The sequence below is a fragment of the Phalacrocorax aristotelis genome, chromosome 7 (genome assembly GCF_949628215.1).
Source record: "Phalacrocorax aristotelis chromosome 7, bGulAri2.1, whole genome shotgun sequence".
Classification (NCBI taxonomy): domain Eukaryota; kingdom Metazoa; phylum Chordata; class Aves; order Suliformes; family Phalacrocoracidae; genus Phalacrocorax; species Phalacrocorax aristotelis.
Window position 1 is genome coordinate 18,688,601 of NC_134282.1, and position 21,812 is coordinate 18,710,412.

The following is a 21,812-nucleotide window of genomic DNA, read 5'->3' on the forward strand; positions in this document are numbered from 1 at the left end:
CTCTCCTAATATGAGCTTGAACCTCTTCACCTGTCTACATTTCCATTCTCACTCTGCTGAAATCTACCACCGGTACCTGTCAGAAGGGCATGCAGGCAGATGTACTGCGTAATTACGGCAGCTATTAACAATTTATCTTTCAAAAACGTGACACTCTGGAGGAAGGCTTTGATAGTATGCTTTGCAAGACGTATAAACAAACAAGATTGTCATCAGCGTGGTATCTTATTACGTTGTCTTTTTAAAAAAACTGGGGAAAGAAAAAATATTTATAGATACCAAGAAGTTAGTGAATTCCTCTAAAGAACGAAATGTTATAATTAGGAACTCACTGCACATAGAACTATTCTACAAATAAGCACCTCAAATCTAGCCTAGCGCTTCCAGAGAAAACAAAGGTCAACAGGCTTCTTTGAGGATTAGCAAACCAGAATTTCTCGGACCAAGGTACTAATTACTTCCAAAGCTGAGGATGATCGCTACTTCCAAATCCAAATTATTGCCAAAACCTCATGATAAACCCCAGAGGTACTCCCCTCTAGCCTAACTTTTGAATTAAGATACTTCTAGACTGGACTCTAAGGATAAAAAGCCTAATCTGAAGGGAAGGCAGGATAACAGTGGGAATATACTGCTTGTGGAAAGTGTGCTTTTGCATACCTGATAAGAAGTCATTGAAGACTTCCCAGGTCCCCAGCAGCAGTTTGGGCTCATCCAGGGTGAAGTGGAAACAAGTGCAGCTCTGAAAATGCAAAAGCGTGTGTGACCTTTTGCTCCATACTTGGGAAGCAGTGGCCTGCGTCACCCGTGTGCTTGCAAGGTGAGGTCCAGTATTTCTTGCTTACTGTTGTCTGACAGCAAAGGGATGAGGACTGGGCTCACTATTACAAGCTCCTAGTTGGAAAGACTTATCCATGTGTTTTTTAAGGGTTTGCACATCTTCACTGCTGTGCTTGTCGATTCAATCCTGTGTATTCACTTGTATGTCATAGCCACAGTGGCTGTGAATTTGGTAGGGTCCTGAGACACCACAGCTTTCATCTCAGGTGGAAGAGGTAGACAGAAGTATCACTTTTGTGAAGTCTAGGCATAAGGCAAAATGGTTACAGTAGTAGTGGGAGAGTGGGGAGAGGTGTCAGAGTTAAACATGTCAGCAGTTCATTTCTACTGGCAGCATACTGACTTCCTTGTGCAATTTCAGGGAACTTCGAAGTGGGCGTTCACATCGCAGATGTAAGCTACTTTGTACTGGAAGAAACAGCACTAGATAAAGTAGCAAGTGAAAGAGCAACTAGTGTCTATCTAGTGCAAAAGGTAAGGACAACTTTTTCTTTTTTTGTCTGACGATTGTGTCTTCCATTTACCATAAATTCATTTTAAAGGTTCATTTTCAGATGCCTGCAGCTAAAATCTGGCTATTATTGCAGCAAACCTACAAAAGTGAGTAAATTGGTGCAAACACAAGAGCTGACATAGCTGCTGACTACCTTGGAGCTTATGGAAAGAGCACAGGGTGAAGCAGCAGTTCATGACCCTGTGTCTATGGGCAGAGCAGCTCAGGAGCAGCTCCATGTGAATGGGACTCTGCTGATATGGAGCTAGTTCAGGGCCCAGAGCTGCATAGCTACATTTGCACTGTGCTGAACGTGACATGAAGCCTGAGAGACCCAAGCTGGCTTGTCTGCTTTGCTGTTGCAGCTTGAAATTTGCAGATGTGGTGGTGGTGGAGAGTTTTATTTTTATCTTCAGTCCAGCAGTAGTAGCTAATCCCTCCCAGAAGTGGATGCAGAGCAAAGTAGGGTGTAAAACACCCTGTGCAATCTCACATTTTGAGGTACAACAGTATTTAACAACTTTTCTTTTATCTGGGTATCCTAAATACTGGAAAAATGGTCTTTCATCATGCACTGAAAAGATATTTGAAACTGTACAGATTTTAGTGTAACAGAATCAAATGTTAAAGTCAAGTTTAAGGTTGACTTGTAAAGTTTAAAATTGAATAGGTTCAATTTTACAATTATTGGAAAGGAAACATTCAGTTGAACGTGCAGAAACATTTCCTAACTATTCAGATACTGCTGGTACTGTGCGTGCAGGGAAGCCAGGAAGCTTGGCTGTTAGCATTCTGTGTCAGCCTGAGGCATCAGCTGCATGAAGAGGGGTGTTGAGGCAGTCTCATAGAAGCAGATTAATCTGCCTCTTTCCACAGTCCCAATCAGTTAGGCTGAGGTCCTTGTCTCCGCAGCCATTTTCAGGATGACTGGCCATCTTTCATATAATGAATAAACTTATCCTACTTGCTACTGAGGATTAGGAGTGATACTTCCCCTCCCTTTCTGGATGTTCCCAAGGTTGCTGTCCAAGGAGGGTCTTGTGGTGACACTTGTTCTAATAACTTACTGTGCCCTCTCCCAACTTTCTGGATGATAAAATGATTTTACACTATTAAAATCAAATTAGTGGTTTGATATCAAGCTGTTAACCTTTAGTAGCTGTTCCGAAACTTTCCTTGGGTAGGAATAGCAAGGCACAGCTTCAGGGAGTCTCAGTGAGTCTGGTGGATTTTATGTCTCTGTGGCTGGGGTTGCGTGGAATAGCCATGATAGCAATGCAGAAGTGCCCAAGCTGGGTCGGTGGTAGCACAGGTGCTGCAGTGCAGGACCAAGGTACCAGTGATGTGCTGTTCTTCAGGAGTGGGAAGTAATGTGTATCTCATGGAAACAGCAGTTCTGGCACCAGAGTCTTCCCAGTCCTACAGTCTCTCCAGTGATAACCCCTCGGCTTCTGTGGTGCTATGCTTCCACCTCTGATGGATGACTCAACAGCCACAGCTCACTATGGGAGATGTGGGCTGGCCCAGAGGGGATCTCAGTGCAGGGCAGCAAATCTGTAGTCCAGGAAGAATTTGTGGCAGTACTTCCAAATCAAAATGCTCTGGTTTGAAGGCATGTGATATTTTTAAAGGGAGAAGGAAGATTCTTATATAGAAAGGAGGCATTTTTCATGAAAATCTAGTTGAATTCAAAAGCTAATTGAATTTTCTATCGAAGCACTTTCCCCCCCCAGCACTACCAGTCAGTCACATGTGATGCCAACATAAGTTGTCAGTTGCCCTTAATTTTCAATTGCTCTTAACTGCCTTTGCCCAGCTGTCAGGATTAGTGTTTTACCCACACTTCTGCCCTGCAGAAAATATATTTTAAGAGTTCAAACTAGGTTAGATGATGAAATGGTCAATATATTAATTGCAAGAGATGAAAAGGAGAGAGGGGATGGGCAAAGGAAAGTAGCCAGGCTGTCTGAAACAAGATGGTAGCATGACTCTTGTAGAAAATATGCTTTCCTTTGATGGAACTGATCCCTAAGACAGCTGTGATTCTGCTAGAGGTTAGCACCGTGCTAATCCTCCCAAAGAAGTTAAATAAAGCCACATATTTAATTTTCCTGAACCATGTACCCAGAAGGGAAGTTATTGTGTAATTGCTAGTGGTCTATTTAATAAAGTAAAAAGTTTTTGAAATGAGAGTGTATCAGGTTTTAAGAAGCAAGAAAACCTAAACGGTTTCCTCTTTTTGGCACATCTTACAGTGTTATTTTAGGTGTGAAGCAGCTCGAGTGAGAGGTCAGCCATAAATGCCTATAATATTTTATTGGTCCTATTTTATACTGGAGATCAAAGATCGGAACTGTAAGCCTATCTTCACATTGAGTCCAAGGGCTTGAAGACATTCACTTTTGACACCAGCAGGTTGTCAGGGTGTTGATATTTTGATAATCTCAGGCTGAGTAACAAAGAGTTGCTCGAAATCTGAATTCATGGAAGTGTTGATACAACTCTTGAGCAGAAATCTTGGCTCATAAACAAATTGCCTATTTCCTTTGAGTGTCTTTCAGTGTGTAAGCAAGAGGCTTGCTGAGCCCACCCCATTGTTGGACCTCAGCATCCTCCTCCCAGCTCTGGGGAAAGCAGCTGATGGAAACTCTCAGTTAATACAGTCCCTCCCCATTGGAGCGGCAGTGGGAGAAGGGGTCACGCCGGGAGCCAGCGGTGGTCGTAACCAACCCAAACCAAGACAGTGAGCGGCCAAAGCAGAGCACCAGCAGAATGGGGTTGTTTGAAGGGAGCAAATCTGCCCATGCAACTTTGTGAAAGTAAGGGGTTATTCTTAACCAGTTTGTTCCCTTTTCATTTTTGTTGACTGATCGATTTTTCCTTTCCGTTCCTTGAAAAGCTGCTACAGTGAGTCCATTGGTGAGAGCTGCCCTGGCTAACAACCCGTGCTGAACCTGGCCAGTGAGTCAGTCCTGGCTGCAGCAGATGTTTCTGATTTTAAAGGGAACAGAGTTTTATCATCCCAGTATGCATGTGCTCCATCCCACTGCCTGGCGCCTAGGAATGAGTCCGAGGCTGGAAACTCACATTTGGTTTCTGGAAGCACTTTATTAGCTGAAGAGGCAAACCAGAACAAAACAACGGGCTCTTACAAGCAGGAGGTTAGATCTTTCCATGTCTAAAGCAATTCCACCATTCAGAGAAGCCAGCTGCTAAGCACTGTGGCCACTCATGGTTACAGGTCCGTGTGTTTTATAACCCCAGGATGACAATGTGTATGAAACCCCCCGGCCCTGGTGGTGCCTTCTCTTACCCTGGTTTTCCCTTGCTGCCTATGGCTTCAGTGTGCCATGTTGTGTGGCTGCCTGCGGGGAGAGTCAATAGCATGGAGAGGAGGCTGTCAGCCAGTGCCAGAGCACTAAGTCTCAGGCCCTGTTATGGTAGCGCTGGAGATTTCATGTGTAGGGCTTGGAAATAGGGAGAGAGAAATCCTCTGTCTGTAATTTGATTTGAAATGCAGACCCATGGCTGCAAGCATTGTGGATATCAGCCTTTCACTCAAAGAAGTGCCCTTTCCAGTATCTCTTGGGCCCTGCTAGGCTTGTGGGGAGAGATTGTGTCTTTATTAGTCTGATTGATAGAGGGGGATAAAAGCCAGACAAGCTCTCACCACCCAAGCCTTTCTTCAGCCCTGGTTTCTATGATACATTCATTAGAAAGATTTCCTGGGGCTTGTAGGTACTTTTTTAAATTGTGAAAGTTTTTTTTCCCTAGCCCTGCTGGGTTTCTCCAACTGCATTTCTAGATTCAACTACATTTATACACCCTGTTCCAGCTCTATGATCCCTGTATAAGCCCAGGTGACTTATTTCCACCTGCAGTAAAATCAAGCTGAATTATGTGATCCCCAACATAGGCACACCCTTAGCAATTTGCTAAGGAAACCACTTCACGCTGGAGGTGATATCCCTCGGCAGTGTTTCAGCTAGATGGATTTCTGTCTGCCCTGGCACTCTGCAGGGCAGCTGGCAGACGCTGCTGTCTCTTGGCAGGCAGTCACGTGAAGGGCAAAGCATTTAAAAGATGCCGGGCAGCCTCTGGATTATTTGAGGCGATGCTATGCAACCCTTATAGTTTGCAAGTCTGGGCTTTAAAGGCCTCCTCACGGAAATCTCCTCTCATCCTGCGTCTCCTTCAGAAAGAGATGAAGATAATCCTATTGCAAAGGTTCCTTCTGGGCAGCCCCTGGGATAACTCCTGAAATATCTTGCTCTCCAAGTGTGACACAATTGTGACATCTTTGTATGTTAAATGCTGGGCTTGCAACTACTAAGAATCCTTTCAGCCTGTGACCGTATTGTGTTAAGGAAAAAGGAAATGCGTATTTATAACTTAAACTTCTGTGCTTTGTGACAGTTGGTTTATTCTCCGTGTAGAGTGTGAAGAGGAATCGTGACGTTAAAGCAGAGGGAGGCAGTTAGCCAAGATTGTCATGATGTTGAAAACAGGTTTCTTCTTTTAATTCAGTAAGGTAGATAAAATTGAAATACCTTCAATGCAGTGTCGCATGGTCTTATGTTATGTATGTATTTGCTGGGCCCAGGAAAAGGTTGATTAAATTCTTGCTGTTCTGTGAGGCTTCCTCCACGGCTTGGGTTAAGTTACTTTGCCTAAAGTTTCTCTCCTGTAAAACAAGGGTAACGTGGGTTGATGCTTCCCTATTTAATAGGGGGTTTGTTACAGCTAATTGCTTGGTGAGTGTTCAGTGCTGTAATTATGATCTGAGTTAAAGCTTTGCTTGTGTTTCACATCATTGAAAGCCCTTCCATAGAGTTATAGCCTCTTGAATCGGATATTAATCCTGCTCAAGTACACTTAAAACAAGCATCCTGTTGTTTCGTTCAAGCTATTCTTCGTGGATGGGATTTCATGTTTCATGTAGGCATTTTTCTAGCAGACTGTTACTGCTTCAGGAGATGTGAAGGGAAAGAGGATGTGCTAAGGCACAAAAATATTCAGTAAGTACAGACCATTATCAGATAATCAATCACAGAGGGGAGGAGAGAGAGGAAAACAAGTAACTGCAGCTTTTAATTTGGGTGAAAAAGGGCACGGGAGCTTTTATTAAATTACTAGCACTTTGTTCACTGTGACCTGAACTTTGGGGTCTCATGGTGGTCATGGGCGATCTTAGGCAGGCAGGGATTTCCAGTAGTCTATAAAGCTATTTTTTCTCCTTTCTGGTGTGGGTTGGCACCATTCATGCTAAGTTTATAAGCGTGTGGTGTGGGTCCTTCCAGGCAGCATGGCAGAGCTCACGTACTGGATCTATGAGTTATGAATGTACCAGTATTGTTAATGTACTGTTCACAACTGGAATAACAGAGTTGACAGCCTTTGTGTTGCGGGAAACAGCTTATCATAATCTGTGCCCTTGTGACCTTCCAGCTAAACCAGTCCTGCTGATTCATGTCACAAGTGACCCCTTGACAGTCACAGGCTGTACAGTTAACATTTTGGCATTAATGTGCACTGCAATTAGAATGGATTTATAGCCATTGTCTGGTGCCAAACCACAAATGTGATTAAATATTTTAAGAGTCTTTCCTTCAAAGCAAAAGGTAAATACAAAGTATATGCACTTGAGGAGAAAATGGACATCTGAGACTGGATTTTTTCCTTACTGTTTTGAAGAACAGTTGTTCCCATGGCATCCAGGTAGAAAAAGTTATCTCTGAAATCACCAAACTGGTGTTACAGAGTTTGGAAGAGCTGGGGTCTGCATGCCTGTTGGCTTGCTGCTGGCCTTTTTTTACAGGGTGGGACACAGAGCAATCAAAATGGAAACAAAATTAAATAGCTAAAATATTTTATGGCAACCAAGTAGAGCATTTCTCTCTGTGTTTTTCTGGAATGGACCTGTCCGCATTGCCACGCAAAATAAATGAGGAATAACGTGGCTCTTCTTTGAGGGCAGTTACAGCTTCTTCACAAAGGTAAATAATGAGAAGGGAAATAAGAACGTGAAACTCTAATAATTAGGTTTGCTTCATTCAACAGCTACTAAATATTATCTTTACTGCAAACTTCACCTGGGAAATAACTCAGGGATGGTAGAAACACTGGAGCTGCTCAGGTTTGCTCTGGTGTCAATATGCTCCAAATCTTTTGCTTTGTTGCTGTAGTAAATCATGGTTTGGTAATTCAGTGTTCAGCAGCAGAAATATTGATTAGTTGTAAAGAATTAGGACACAGGTTAAAAAACCCCTGCCAGAGATTTCTGTTGGCTGACATTTTGTTCAAACAAAGTTGAGTATAGTAAAATAATAATTGTTCTCCCTCTGTTTGCAAACACCGTGTTCAATAGTGATAAAACAGGTGCCTTTGTTTATCTCACCAACATCTACATGTTCCTGTCTGTACTACAAAGCATGGCTCAATCTTTAATAAAGCCATGCACCGATTCTGCGATGCTTGGGAGAAGTTTCATTTATGCTTTGCAGGGAGCAGACTTGCATTACTTGCCTGGGTACACAGTCTTCAGTGGCAAAGCAAGAAACACGTTTCCCAAGTCTCCTTTTCACCTCCTGACTGCCAGAACCATGTTTCTTCAACATCAAGTCTCCTGATATACTGAGCCTTCCTCATTCTTCCCAGTGTCAAAATGGGAAGGAAACAGAGCAAACATCGTGACCTTAAAAGCTGCAGAGTGAAGCGTTTGCATGCCTGACAATGCAGGATGCTCCAGAGTGCTTAATCCATACCTCAGAGGGGAATGCTGGGAATGATCTGCAGGTGGGAGACTGACAACTCCCTCTGGTCTTGTTGAGGGTCGGGGCTGATCTGAGTGTTTGGGGCCTCAGCAGTGTCTGACTTCCTCTCCCTTCAGAGGACTTGGGTTACTTACTCGTTCTGTGTTAGCATGCTGTTCGCCGTGCAGTGTAGCTCTGGTATAAGTGATGCATCCCAGAGCTAGGTTGTAGCTGCTCCTGCCATGACAAATGTGATCCTGAAGGTTTAACGCATTTTCTCCTTTTGTGCGTTGTTAAGCCTGTCTTTTACCAACAGGTCAGGGAAGCTTAGCCACAGACCGTTCTCTACTAAAAGCCCATATGTCACCGAAGTGCTCTCCTCTTCTCTTCCAGGTGATCCCGATGCTTCCAAAACTGCTCTGTGAGGAGTTATGCAGTCTCAATCCCATGCGAGATAGGCTGACATTCTCTGTGATGTGGAAGATGACTCCAGAAGGCAAGGTATCTTGAGTAGCAGGCAGTCATCCTGCTAATCAGTCCTCCCTCGGTGGCAAGGCCCTACTCTTGCGAACAGAGTGGTAAAAATGCCATCCCTTAACACCCAGGTGGATAACAAAGGACTTATTGGTGAACAATACTGGATGACGTAGGACTGTTCCTGTAACTTGTTTTACCAGTGAGATACTGTGGAACTCCCAACTGGAATAATATCAACATGGTGCAGAAAGGAAGAACATTTGTATGAATCTCTGGAACAGCGCATTTCCTGCTCCTTGCCCGGTCACCCATCCATTTAATGTCTTACCTCCAGCAGCAGCTCACAGCTATTCCCCCCCTACTCCAAGCCTGCCCTGTACTCATAGGCAGTTGTGCAATGCAATGGATGAGGGCAGTATCCCTCTGTTGCCTGTCTGGAAAACAGACTACTTCATCCTTCTTCAGAGCTGCACATTACATCGATCCAAATAAAGTGCGATAGCTCTTCAGCAAAGGCAGAGCTTCATCCTCTACATGTGTTATTTCCAGGGAGCAGTTGTGGAGGCTGTCTATCAGTGAAGTGAGCTGCCTTCAGCTGCCTGCCAGCTCTCCCCAGGTCTTAATTTCTCTCCTTGTTCCTCTGCCATGTACTTTGTAACCCTAATAATCTCCTCTTTGGTGATCACAGGGTCCCCTTGCTAATTGAGGAGGACTAAAGACTGCCACTACCAGAGGATGCTCCAGTCTATGCAAAGTACACTTTTTTTACCTAGAATTATTTTTTTTTAACCAGTGTTGTGCTTGTGCACACATATCTCTGTGGAGAGTATTTCTTGTACCAGTTTGGTAATTTTTCACAAAGATTAACTTTACTTCTGTAGTATTGTCCATGCTGCTCTAAAGAATCATAGAATCTTGTTTTGTGCTTTAGCAAAATATAGTTGCAGTCCTATATCTGTATGTCTCCAGCAAGTCCCTCTCTGTCACTGAGATGGGTTTTATCTATTTGCTGTGACAAGCGTTCCACTTCCTATAGTGACAGCATGATTACTCATGGGACCTTCTAATAGTAGCTACTTGGTGGGCCTTTTATTGACTCAGAGTGGTCTTTGAACAGCTAATACTCAAGTCAATTAAAATAAGCTTTTAATTAAATCTTGTCTCTTGTCCCCTGCAATATATACGTTATTTGCTTTTCAAACGCTGTTCAGACCAACCCTGTCTGGCCAGTGAAAAAACAGAGGAGCTGCAGCATCTGCCTTACACCTGCTCAGGGAGCTGATCTCTGCAGGAGCAATGGTCTGGGCCATGACCACGCTGCCCCTTGGAAAGCAGACTGCCGATGGCCATCTCAGCAAACTGGTTTCTGTTTCTCCTAGGAGGCCTTTCAGGACTGCAGTCTTGATCGAGTCACTTGATTTGAATATCAGATGAAGGCTGGAGAAGAATTTACTCCATCCAAGAGAAAAAATGATTGTAGGGTTTTTTCCCAGCAGGGTGTTCTTGTAAGAGTTTATCTGTGATTTGGCCCAGAATGTGTCTCCTGTATTTCTAGGTGTTACTATAGCCTCATCTCAATCTAAACAGGATCAATGCTCTCCCAGGCTCTGCTGGGTGAAAGGGAGGTGAGTCAAAGCCCCCAACAGAGCCTTTCAACCCCAACCGGTGGTGGAGAGCCATGAGAAATCTGACATTGAGGACAGGACATTCCTAAGTGAGGGGTGCATGAGGCTGAAGAGCACTTCATGGCACCATGTGTGCACAGCAGGATTGTAAGCTTGAGCTTGCAAAGCAAAGCCCAGCAGTGCTGCTAGAGATGAGAGCTGCTCTGAGCTCCCACTGTTACTGCTCCAAAGCAAGTAAGCCTGGAGCTAATGCATCTCCCAAGGAAAAGCCACGCATATTCCTCACTTGAATGTGATTATTGATAAGTTGTTGGGAGTTTAATTCTTGTTTCTTTTAGAAAAATAATGCCAGGCTCAGCCCTTTCTGGGAGACAGGCACTTTATTGTTTCTGTTGCTTTTGGTGTCTGGAGTTTTTATCTTCTAGTTTTCCATGAGTGTAACAAAACATTGACTGAGCAGCACTCCACATGGCTCCATGGACTCCAGTGGGATAGTGTGACATGATGTATCTGAGATGACTTTCCAAGGGCAGAGGTGTTAACCATATTGTTGCATCTGTGATGTTCTTCAGAAGCAGAGCTGGGGGTTTATAGGAACAATGTAGCACGTTTTTGTTCAGATGCAGTCAACAGAAAGATATTTGAAAACAAAAGATGCAACTCTCCTTTTTAAGTTATTGCCTGCTGATGTTTGAAGCACAGCTCTGCTGATTCCTTCTATCAGTGAGGAAGAGAAGTTGCTTCAGTCTGAAACAACCTATACAAATAATGTGTCTTCCAGGCTCAAAACTGTTGTCATCAGCCAGGACGTGGTATAGACATTGCCTTGCATGGAGAAAGTCCTCCGCCTCCTGCACAGCTATGTCACACCTTCAAGAGACCTGTACCACCAGGGACTGTGCTAATGGGAGGGTTTCAGCTGGGCCACACTGACTGCCATCACATGATGTGCTGGGGACTACAGCTTTTTCGCAAAAGCAGCCAGAGCTAGGGGAAGCCTTAATGTAACCCTAGAAATATTTCAGATACTGATACACTCTCTGGAGTCTGAGTGCACCAGGTTTGCTGTAACTGGGGAGACCTTGCACACCAGTCTGTGGGCTACTCATTGTAATCTTCAAGTTCCAACAACCCCCAAATGTTGCTCCTCCACACTGCTTTGCCTGTCTATCAGCCACTGGTACGTGGGCCAGCCAGCCTTGCATGGCTTTCCCTGCAGAGGTGGAGATTGCCCATTCCTCTGGTGGGGTTTCCAAACCAGGGTCACAAGGCTGTGGTTACCCAAAGTCTGCTTGGATGGCTGCTGAAGGCAGAGACGGAGGGCATTTCCAGGAAATACTTCGATGGTGGGTAAGAGTTAAGTTAGCCTGCCGCAGCAAGGCTGAGTCAGGCAGCTCTGCTCACAACACACAGGGATTACTGGACTGCATGGGGCAAGATGCATCCAAACTCCATTCCTTGCCTATGTGATGTGTGGTTAATGCATCCAAGCAATCTCGGTGAGAAGGTGTTTATTGGGTATGTTAATAAGAGATCTCTCAGGGTTGTCACTGTCCAGTTTACACCTGTTAGAGCCATTGCAGGAATGGAAATTGGGCGCTCTACATCATGCTGCTTGGTTGGCAGTTCATAGTCTCTCAAAAGTCTATGAACAGAAAAAGGAATTGAGGGAACAGAGAAATAAAGGAAGTTTAATGTATGCTAGTAATGGGCTGCTTGTCCTGACACTTTGCCCTGAATGTAGCCTGCCTGAGATCTGATGTTCTAGTTATATTCTGGGGGGCCAATACGCTGCATCTCTTGCCTTACAAGGAAGTGAGCAGAGCTTTGAAATATTTGTCCTCTTCTAAGCAAGCAGAAAAATGAGATTTTGTTGAAAGCTTCAAGTTCAGACAGTGAGTGGAAACCTGGTCTGTTGCCTCCTGCATGGGACAGAGAGAGCTCTTGGAAGCCATTGGCAGAAAGCACCATGTAGCATCAGAGCTGGCTTTCAGTGGTAACCTGGGGACTAGAGAAAGTGCTTCTCTTCAGAATTAACCTTCTGGTTTGTGCCCAGTCCTTAGCCCTTTTCAACACGTATGTGCGTGATGGAATTAACTCACCTACTTTATAAAGCAAAATGACAGTGCTTTCCAAATACAAAATATTTAGTGTGAGATAATATAACAATGAAGGCCAGAATTGATAATGACCTTTGATGCAGAAATTAATAGCTGGAGATGGAGGAACTAGCAGGGAAATAGAAGTAGTGTCTGAAAACATTTGAACAGCAAGTTGAAAGAGCTGCCTATTACAACTGGAGGGTCTGTAGAAGTGCTCAGCTGAAATGAAGGCTGCTCAGCCTTGCTCCCAGATCATCTCAACAAGGAACACCACCTTTTCAGTGCCTGAGTACCATCCATGTCTTACTGAAGTCTGAAGTATTTCTATTGCAAACTGGCTAATAGTCTTCAACTTGCTGGAAGTGGATCAGTAAAGAGCAGTGCAACCTCTTCCATACCATAGACTGAGCTTGCTTAATATCAGGAGGTTTTTTGGGTCCAGCAGATTTCATCAGATATTGCTGACCTACCAGATATGGATCCCCCATCACCACAAGAAGCTGGACCACATTTAACAGGATGCAGCAGAGTGTGGAGCAGGTGCTGCCAGCACTGTTGCAGCATGTCTGTCCAGCTTTGTGACTTTCTTGTCCTTTCTTTCTCCTTGGTATAGAGAAAGGGGCACACACAGAATAACCATGAGGCAACAGTCAGAGCACTTTACATTGAAAGACATTACTTGCTGCATCTCCTCTATTAGGACACTTTCTAATTGGACATGAGCTTAAATGCCCTGTGACTTTCAAGAGCTCTGAGCTGCTAAGTTATACTGCACATATGTTCTGTGGGGCATAAGGGAGGGAGGCAGCAAAGGTATCTTGGGGATCAATCCTTCCCTGTTAAGAAGATGGTTTGCCTTTCTGAAGCAATTGTCCTTGATGAGTCTGTCACAGAGAGCTGGCTGTTCTCCCTGGACACCATCACTTGCAGAATATACCTTGTCCTGTTGTGCTGATGAAGGGGTAAGGTGGCATTTGTAGCTGAGACAGAATTATAATTCTCCATTCATTCTCTCAGCACTTGTGCTTTGAATGGTTTATCACAGACTGTATCCGTCTCCAGAGCCCTCATGCCAATGCTCTTGACTTTTCTGAAGAGCCTTCTACCCTTTGTCCCTCTGTGCTTTCTCACTGGCTTGATGAGCATTTGGACTCTCTTGTATATCTCAGCTGAAAATAGATTTTCCTTTCTGCTTTAAGAAATAATTCTGTATCATTACTTCTACATCGGTATTCTGTTACAGAGTTTAAAATGGGAGTGGCTCCTGGTTTAAAATAAAAGAATTTTATAGGCAATTCATAGATCATTTTCCTCTAGATTCCAACATAGTTTGGAAGCTCAGAAAAGTTCCTGGCTTGACTTAGGGCCTAGGACCATAGCCATGGCCAGAGAAACAAGGGGTCAGTGATTGGCCATCTCTCTTCTAGACTCACTGAAGTCCTACTCAGGCACTTTCACAAGTGTTAGTCAGACTTTGGGGTCCCTGCAGTACTCCTGAAAATGGAGTATTTTAGGGCCAGCACCTGATGCCCTGCTGGCCAGATATTAATCAAAGAGGTGGGATGCAATCTGCTGTGTTTTAGATAGGAGATCCTTCTTTGCATCTGTGTATTTGCCTGTTGCCGTGCCTGCACCCAGTAACCTTTGAGTCAGCTGACTGATTTCGACTCCCAGCTGAGTGGTAGCTCTTATAAGCTCTGTGAAAGAGGGAAATGAGGTAGAGCAGAGAGGTCCAAGCAGTTCCTATGTGACGGAAAGACTTTATTATGCATATATACATTTTTAGACACTAGAGAATCTCTGTTGACAAAAGACCTTCTGGTGGCCTCCGTATGAGAAGATCTTCCCTTGAAGTTCACAGACAATGATCAAGTGTGGTGTCGTTCCTTCCAGTGTTTATACAACTTTCCAAACTTTTGTGCACTGGAAGAATAAGTCCTCAGATCTATTTATGTGTTCCAATTTTGCAGATCCTTGATGAATGGTTTGGGCGGACAGTCATCTGCTCCTGTGTGAAGTTAAGCTACGACCATGCGCAGAGTATGATTGAAAGCCCCAGCAAGGTGTTCTCACCTGAAGAACTTCCCCCTGTCTCCCTTCAACACTCAATAGCTGAGGTCCAGCAAGCTGTGCTGAACCTGCATCGAATCGCCCAGCACCTCCGCAAACAGCGCTTCATCGATGGTGCTCTGCGCTTAGACCAGGTGAGTAAATGCAGCCCCTGTAAGGTGCTTCCACTCCAGTGAAGTAATTTCATGTTGTACTCCCTAAGGATTTACTGATCAGTCTAAAAACTCAAAGGGGAGAGTCATGCTGGAATAGAAAGGCAGGTTTGTGTGCCAATGTCTTTTTAAAAGTGTCATCAAATTATGTACCAAAAGCACTAAGTAAAGCAGGATCAAAAGAAAAAAGTTCCTGTTTTTTAAGGAGTGATCCATCTTCCAATATTTTTCAAAATCCTAAAACCCTGATGGAGTGGGTAAGTAACTTACATGGTGAAAAAATCATGATGGTGTCATTCATTATCAAGCAGCTCAGATATCCTTAGAGCACATTTCACTGAGAAAGGCTCATCCTCCATGTTTATTTCTGTGCTTGCAATACTCACGTTTTCCACAGCTTTCATAGTAGTTCTCTGGGCAGGAAATATGACTAAACGTTATCTAAGCTAATAGTTTTAAGTGTTGGCTGCGTTTCAGAAAAAGAAATGCTAGTGAGGAGGTTTTCTGTCTGGGGTGATTTAAATAGTCTTGTATCAGTGTCATTTCTATTTCACAAGTAGATCCAGATATTTCAGACTATCACAGCAAAAATACTTTTGCATTTGAGGTTCAGCTGCACTGAGGTGGCTTCTGATGGTTTTTGTGGATAGGAGGTTCCAGTAATTGATAGAACCCAGGGGCCTTCCTTAGCAGGAGACAAAATAATCTCTTAATATAAGGAAGATCCATTGTTTCATTTTGCAAAATGAACATGAGTCAACATAAGGATATTGCTGTGAAAGAAGCTAGCATACTGAGAAGTGTAAACAGGACTATTGTATGCAAGAGGTATGTTGTAACCCTTCCATTTTACATGGCGCTGTGGTGTTGTCTCCAGTTGCAGCAAAGTCTAATTTTAGATAAATCATTGCAGAGTGAAAGAGCAAGGAGTGTCTGTAATCTCCAACCTTCCCTGACAGAGCACGTGGCTTAGTCTGGCAAAGCGATGAAGAAGAGGCAATGTTTTGTTCCCCATGTCTAAGGCGGACAGGATGAGACATTTGCATCTTGAATGCCAGTAGAGGAGATTGGGGTTATACTTTAGGATAAACTTTCTGGTGTAGGAACTGTGGTGTTTAAGGCTATCTTGCCTACACCTGTTGTAGGGGGACTTAGAGGGCTGGTTAGGTGCACATAAGTGAGCCTGGAGCAAGGGCATTTCCTCAAGGTCCCTCCTTGCTCAAAGGAAATAATAATTCTTAAAATTGCATTCAAGTAATTTTTGGAAATCAGATTCCCTCTTTGAAGTCCTGTGGAGTTTGCTTAAAACTCTTTTAGAACAGAGACTTCCCTCTGAGGTTTATTGTACAATGGCTAATAAGCTAGGCGTTTGTTCCCAAGCGCACTCTGAAGGCTAGAAAAACATAAAAACCCCCAACCTTTTCCACTTGATGAGCTAACTGGGAAGCCTGGGACATGTCTGGGTTGGAACAACAGTCCACAGTGACTGGGAGCTGTGGTCTAGAAGGATCACCAGCTGTATTACACAAGTCACACTTAACAGTGTAGGGCTGAGCGATCACCGTATGTGCCTGAGTTGAGTACCTGTTATCAACTAACCTCAAGGAAAGCATGTTTTAAAACATCTGTGACATTTTTAACGGGAGGATTTGGCCAGGAAAGCATCCTGTTCCAGTGATACCCTGTAAAAGATTAGTGGTGTTTTGTCTTGCTCTGTGCTGTAACAGGGGAGCTGTTAAAGAGAACATATTGGAGCGTTGTTTGTGAGATCAGGGTTAAAAGCCACTGCTACGGGCACCAGAGAGGGACGATTCCTACTCAGCCTAGTTCCTAACCAACATGATAAGCTGAATTATATCTCACAAGTGGCACTTTATGCCAAACAGAATGTCTTTCCCCTGGCAAGAGTGTCAGAGCAAAAGTAATGGTCTTGGAGAAGGAAGTGTATTGTAGTCCAAGGGACACTTTCACCATACTTACTCTTCTCAAGTACTGCCTTGATAGATGTGTTTTGTTAAACTACACCCTCTCCAGTGTGTGTAGAAAGTGGTTACTGTAAGCCCTGAGTATGAACAGTATGTGAGGGACAGGTGTGTGGACATGGCCAGCAGCATATGGCTGGACAAAGCAATCTGTAGCTTTCAACAGGAGATGAGTCCCTCTGCCTTTGCTCCCCCACTTCCCTGAGTTCCCATGGACGCAGTTGCGCAGTGGGTCCGACTTCCATCCCCAAGTGAGCAAGGGTGGGTCTAAATGGGAAACACACCTTTCTAACTGCTGGACCTCTCACTGATTTCCTGTTGAGTAATGTAAACCCTGAACAATGGAAGACAAACTCCAGCAGGAAACTAGGGGCAATGAATTATCAGATTCCAAATAAATATGTGAGCGAAGGAAATGGATCATCCCACAATATTGAGGGAGGGGGTGGCTGGGCATGGATGACTCCTGTGCTTTTTTTTTCCAAGGGATGTGAGCCCTCTTCCTATTCACTGCATTACATTTGAGAGTTTCTACCTTGGGGTCTCCTCTGATGGAACAATGATGACATTTTTTTGCTTACTTCCACCCTGTCATTTTTTTGTGTGATGTGCTCTGGTGCTTCCTGTTGGTAAAATCACTAGGGGAAGAATCTCCCATCCTGCTTTGCCACTGGCCATGGTGGCCTTGGACTGGTGGCCCTGCTGGCCTCAGTTTCCCCTTTGGAATGATAGCAGTCTCCCCCATAGCATCTGTATAATTTGGGATTTCTTCCCCAAAACTAAGAACATCTCTCAAATAAAGCCATTCATGTGTGTGTCTTTATCATAGCAGAAATACTGGTTGGCCAGGGAACCCCTTACACCTGGCATGGGATGCCCCCAGTAAGATGCAGCAGTGTCAGGCTGGCCATGCCGTGGTGAATGTTTCCTGTTTGAATGGCACTGCTGAATTTTTAAGACCTAATGTGAGAGTGGCATCTGCTTGCCCGTGATTTTATCTTTTAGTAGTAATTTTAGAAGCAGGAATCTTTGTAGCTCAACAGATGAAGAATATATTTTATTTTTTTTAATAACTTGTGAATTACATATCTGGGTCATACGGAAGACCTTGAGACAAATTACAGAGGTAGCATGCAGTCTTGAAAGCTAAGGATTTGTGGATTCAGTGTCAGTATATATGTTTCTCTTTGGGGCTGTACAGTTTTGAATTCCTGCCTCAGTTCGGTCCTGGACATGGCAACCTACATACCTGCCACTCTTTTTCCCCCTAGTTCCTTTCATGCCTCTGCAGAGGTCTATAGGGGAATCCTGCTGCATCGGACCATGGCTATGAGGACCATCTTTGCAAGCAGAGCCACACATCCATCACTCTGTGTGCTCTTGCTGTCCCCATAGGCCCCTTCTGGGGCTTTTTCCCTAGAATATGGTTTCCTGTGCTGCCTGCCAGCTTCCTAGCTCCAGAAGGCAGCTGCGCACTGAGTTTTAGAGATTTAAAGTTTTGCACCTTCAGCAGCTAAGGAGCTTATGAAACTATCCACACAGACAGAGATTAATGTATTCCTTTTCCTTCTCATTTGGAGCTGCAGCTTTTAGATGTAAAGGCAAGAAGTGCCTTGTACCATAGCTTTGAGAAGAAGTGTTCAGATATTTACAATATTGTCTTCCCTGCACTGGCCTCCTTGCCCAGGACTGTGAAATGCTACCCCTGTGCTGTCCTCTCACAGCTCTCGGTGCACCCGCACTATAAATTGGAGCATGGATCTGACCTGTTTTAAAACCCAAAGTGAGCACAACCCACAACTTTCCTTTTTTTTTTTTTTTTTTTCCTGGCCAGGTTGCCTTGAAGCTGGATCGCTTCCCCAAACCACAAGCTTTTACAAACACTAGCCAGAGAATCAGATAGAAACTTGCTTTCAACAAAAACCATCAAGTTTGCAGAAAAGCTCCTTAGCTCAAGCCTGCCTAGAGGAGACCCGCTGATAAATGGTTCTCTTTTTGGCCTCAACAGTTTATAAATGAATCACGAGGACAGCTGTCTACAAGAAGACAGGTTAAAACAGATTTTTGTGTGTATTTAAAATGAGAATACCCCAGGATGCTGATCTGTCTCTGTGACAACTGTCTGTGAGCTGAGCAGTGGCTTTTTTTGTGCTGGTGATTCTGGCTTTGCCAGTGTACTTACACCTGGGTGCTCAAAATGTTGGCACTGACCAAAGTTCATTGTGGTAACAACCCAAAGTGCATTTGCATTAGACCAGTTAATGGCATTGAATTGTTTGCTAGAATAGCTTTTCTCCTTGTTTTCTGTGCAGCAGACATTCAGCTTTGCAGGTGTGTGTGAAAAGGGAAGAAAAAAAAGGATTAAAATGGCAAAGATGAGACTGTTATGCAAATTTAAGGGTTGAATTGCTAGTGAAATGGTCTTGCTTCTGCTTGTTCCCAGCCTGTGTGCCATGCTACTGTCTTGTCATCTGAGCAAGGGTTGCTTTTCCCTGTGGGTCTCCATTGTTTTGAATAACTTAAAGGTAGTTAAAATCGTATTGTTGTACCTCTGCACCATGCTGGAGACCTTACCTACAGTCCTGTCCAGTGGCTGCTGGCAATAAAGAAATAAGGGATCTTTGAGAATAGCTTTGTTTAATTAAGGTTGGTGGGACTCCTGAAGTACTAGAGTATTGGTGCTGCAGGAAACATAGGGAAACAAGCACAAAGGCTCCAAACACTAGAACGTGTGCAGAATACCAGTTCCAAAACACTCTGCCTAGTTATGAAAACAACTCTGAGAAGTTGACTCAAGCCATCCACACACGGAAAATGAGGAGGAAGAAGGACGTTTTATGTGCAGGATGTGCCATTGTATGTTGGGAAATTTTGTATTTAGTTGTGGCTAATAGGATAGGACAGAAACACGTATTTTTAGACAGTAGCTCCTGCTAATGCCATTTAATTGGAAATCACAACAGCCAGAGATTAATTATTATTACCATTAAAATTTTCCAATATGAATGACTGCTGGAAGTAATTATGGGAAATTGTTTTGTCGTATTTCCTCCCTCATATCTGTATAGTAAACATTCAGGTCTTCTCTTCTTCTTGCTATGTGGAAGTAGTAAATGTTTTTGCCCTGGTTAAACAGCCATTGTGCGCAAAATACAATATATTCGTATATGAATGGAAGGTACTTCTGGTTTGAAGAACTGTTTCGATGGGACAGCAAAGGGCTGTAACATATTGTAGACTTCAGTTAACTCAATGTGCCTATATTTTCCCTAAGAGCATGATCTGAATTTGTGTCTTAAAATGCTGTTGGGGCAGGAAGGCCATCCTGGCTTGACGGCACCCTGGTGTGGTGCTTAGGCTTTCTAGCCATGGCTGCTGTATGTGCTACCCCTGCATGCTCTCAGTGCACACACCTTTCTGGGGAGAAGTAAATGGCTTTGCTCCAGCCCCTGACTCTTGGCTGCATCTCTATGGGGAGCGTTGCTTTGCTGGGTTTTGGGCAAGTATCAAAGAGAAAGGCCTGGTGCTCATTGCCTAAGATGTGACATTGATACCGTCTTGGATTTGGTTCCTTCAGGGTAAGTTGAGGTGTGTACCTGCTTTGGCCCTTGCTTTTGCCCTTGCTTTTGCCCAAGAGAAAATCCAAAAGGCCCACTTATAAAATCCTGAAAACTGCCATGATACCTCCTGAAAGAGGCCGTTACAGCAACAGTATATGAATGTGACAGCAGAGGCAGGGTGGCCTCTATGTATGGTGCTGTAAGATAAATGGAAATGCAGACTGACAAGGAGCTTTCACTATTCACTTCCTATCACAATTCCACCATTGTCTGCTCCTTCTCTTTGATGTCTGGTTAAAGAGACATCACTGATACCCAGAATGGGGACAGCAGGTGCTATACAATCATTACGGACAGTTGCTTATACTGTGTGATACATAAGGCAGCTGGGGGGATGTTTGATGTATTTGGAGATTAATTTCCTTTGGGGATTTTATGTCTTGCATAGCCCCAGTTAATACGTCAAAATGAGCATCCAAGGCCACAGATTTCTACTGGGGGATACTGCTCTTCCCCGCAGGAATAATTGAAATTGCATTTGCAAAAGTTAGCAAAGTAGGAAGATTTTTGAAATGTCTTTCCTACAATACCACAGGGGAACGTGGTACTTTGCAGGCAAGTATGAAATGTCATCATTGTCGTCAGGAACAGCTAATGGCTCAGGTCATGCAGTTTGCACACGCACTGAGGATGTGTGCAGGAAGGAGGCGTTGTGGGATCATGTTATGGAGGGGGTCATTGTTCGCTGAGCATCTCTCTGCTTGCATGGAGATGTTTGTGTTGCCAGTAGGTTTTAAATTATTTTGATTAAATTAGGATTTTGAGTGGAAAGCCCTCAGAATCTAATCTTTTGCCCTGGGATTTTAATGAAGTCCTCCCAGGGGTGTGAGTAGGATTGATGTCCTCACACATGTCCTGCCGTTCCCCAATCGTTCTTTTGGAGCTGAGCAGCTGTGTCCCAGCAGGAGCAGGTGGTGAAGTGGTCGAGCTGGCTCCAGCAGGAGGGGGGAGTCAGACGCTGGAGCCCAGGGCTTGGCTGTAGAGCGTCGTGCTGGGAGCCACCACAGCCAGATGTCTAGGCAAACACAACTGGGAAGGAGCTCCCCACACAGTGGTGCTCTGGCATTAATTTACCATCAGTAATGCAAGACTGGGTTATGACTTTATTCTTCCTGGAGTGTGTATTCCAGCTACTAGCTCAGATATTCAAGTTTTCCAGTCATGTACAAGTGTTTTTCCTCTAAACAAATGCAGCTTAACCCTTGAGTTTTATTATGTCTACCATAGACCTGCAAGCTCAGAAACTCCTCCAAAAAGAGGCGTCTTATGCTTTAATTTTGAGATGCTGTCTGTCACAGCAATCTGTTCTTTTGTCTGCCGGCCTCAGAGCAAGTATTAGAGGGAAGGCCGGCTCCATCCTTCCAGACAATGGGAACAGCATGAAGAGGTGAAGCAGTTGCCTGAGCTCACATGGTGAGTCAGTGGCAGAGCTGGCAGGACAGCCTTTTCCTGATTCCCAGGCCAAACCCAGTGCCTTAGGCCAACACTGACCGTTCTCTTCCTCTTGCGTTTATTACTGACAGCTATTGAATAAGAATTGGTGCTTCTTTGTTTCTGCTGTTTATTGCTGGCCCAGTTAAAGTCAGATTTTTTTCAGTTCTCAGGGTTTGCCTACATGTGCCAGGGCCAAGCCAGTGTGCTGCTGTCCCACAGAAGTCTTGCTTGAACCAGGCAGAGTTGCAGTGAACACTACTTCGTC

General features: G+C 44.2%; 1 protein-coding gene across 4 annotated transcripts in view; it reads left to right on the forward strand.

The window, feature by feature from the left end:
• DIS3L2 (DIS3 like 3'-5' exoribonuclease 2) overlaps positions 1-21,812 on the forward strand; it is a 196,921-nt gene that overhangs the window by 116,134 nt on the left and 58,975 nt on the right. For all 4 annotated transcript variants that reach the window (XM_075099086.1, XM_075099087.1, XM_075099089.1 and 1 more), the window contains 3 exons: positions 1,202-1,314; positions 8,479-8,586; positions 14,260-14,493. In XM_075099086.1, coding sequence (XP_074955187.1) covers positions 1,202-1,314; positions 8,479-8,586; positions 14,260-14,493 — 455 coding nt within the window. The remainder of the gene's footprint in view (positions 1-1,201; positions 1,315-8,478; positions 8,587-14,259; positions 14,494-21,812) is intronic.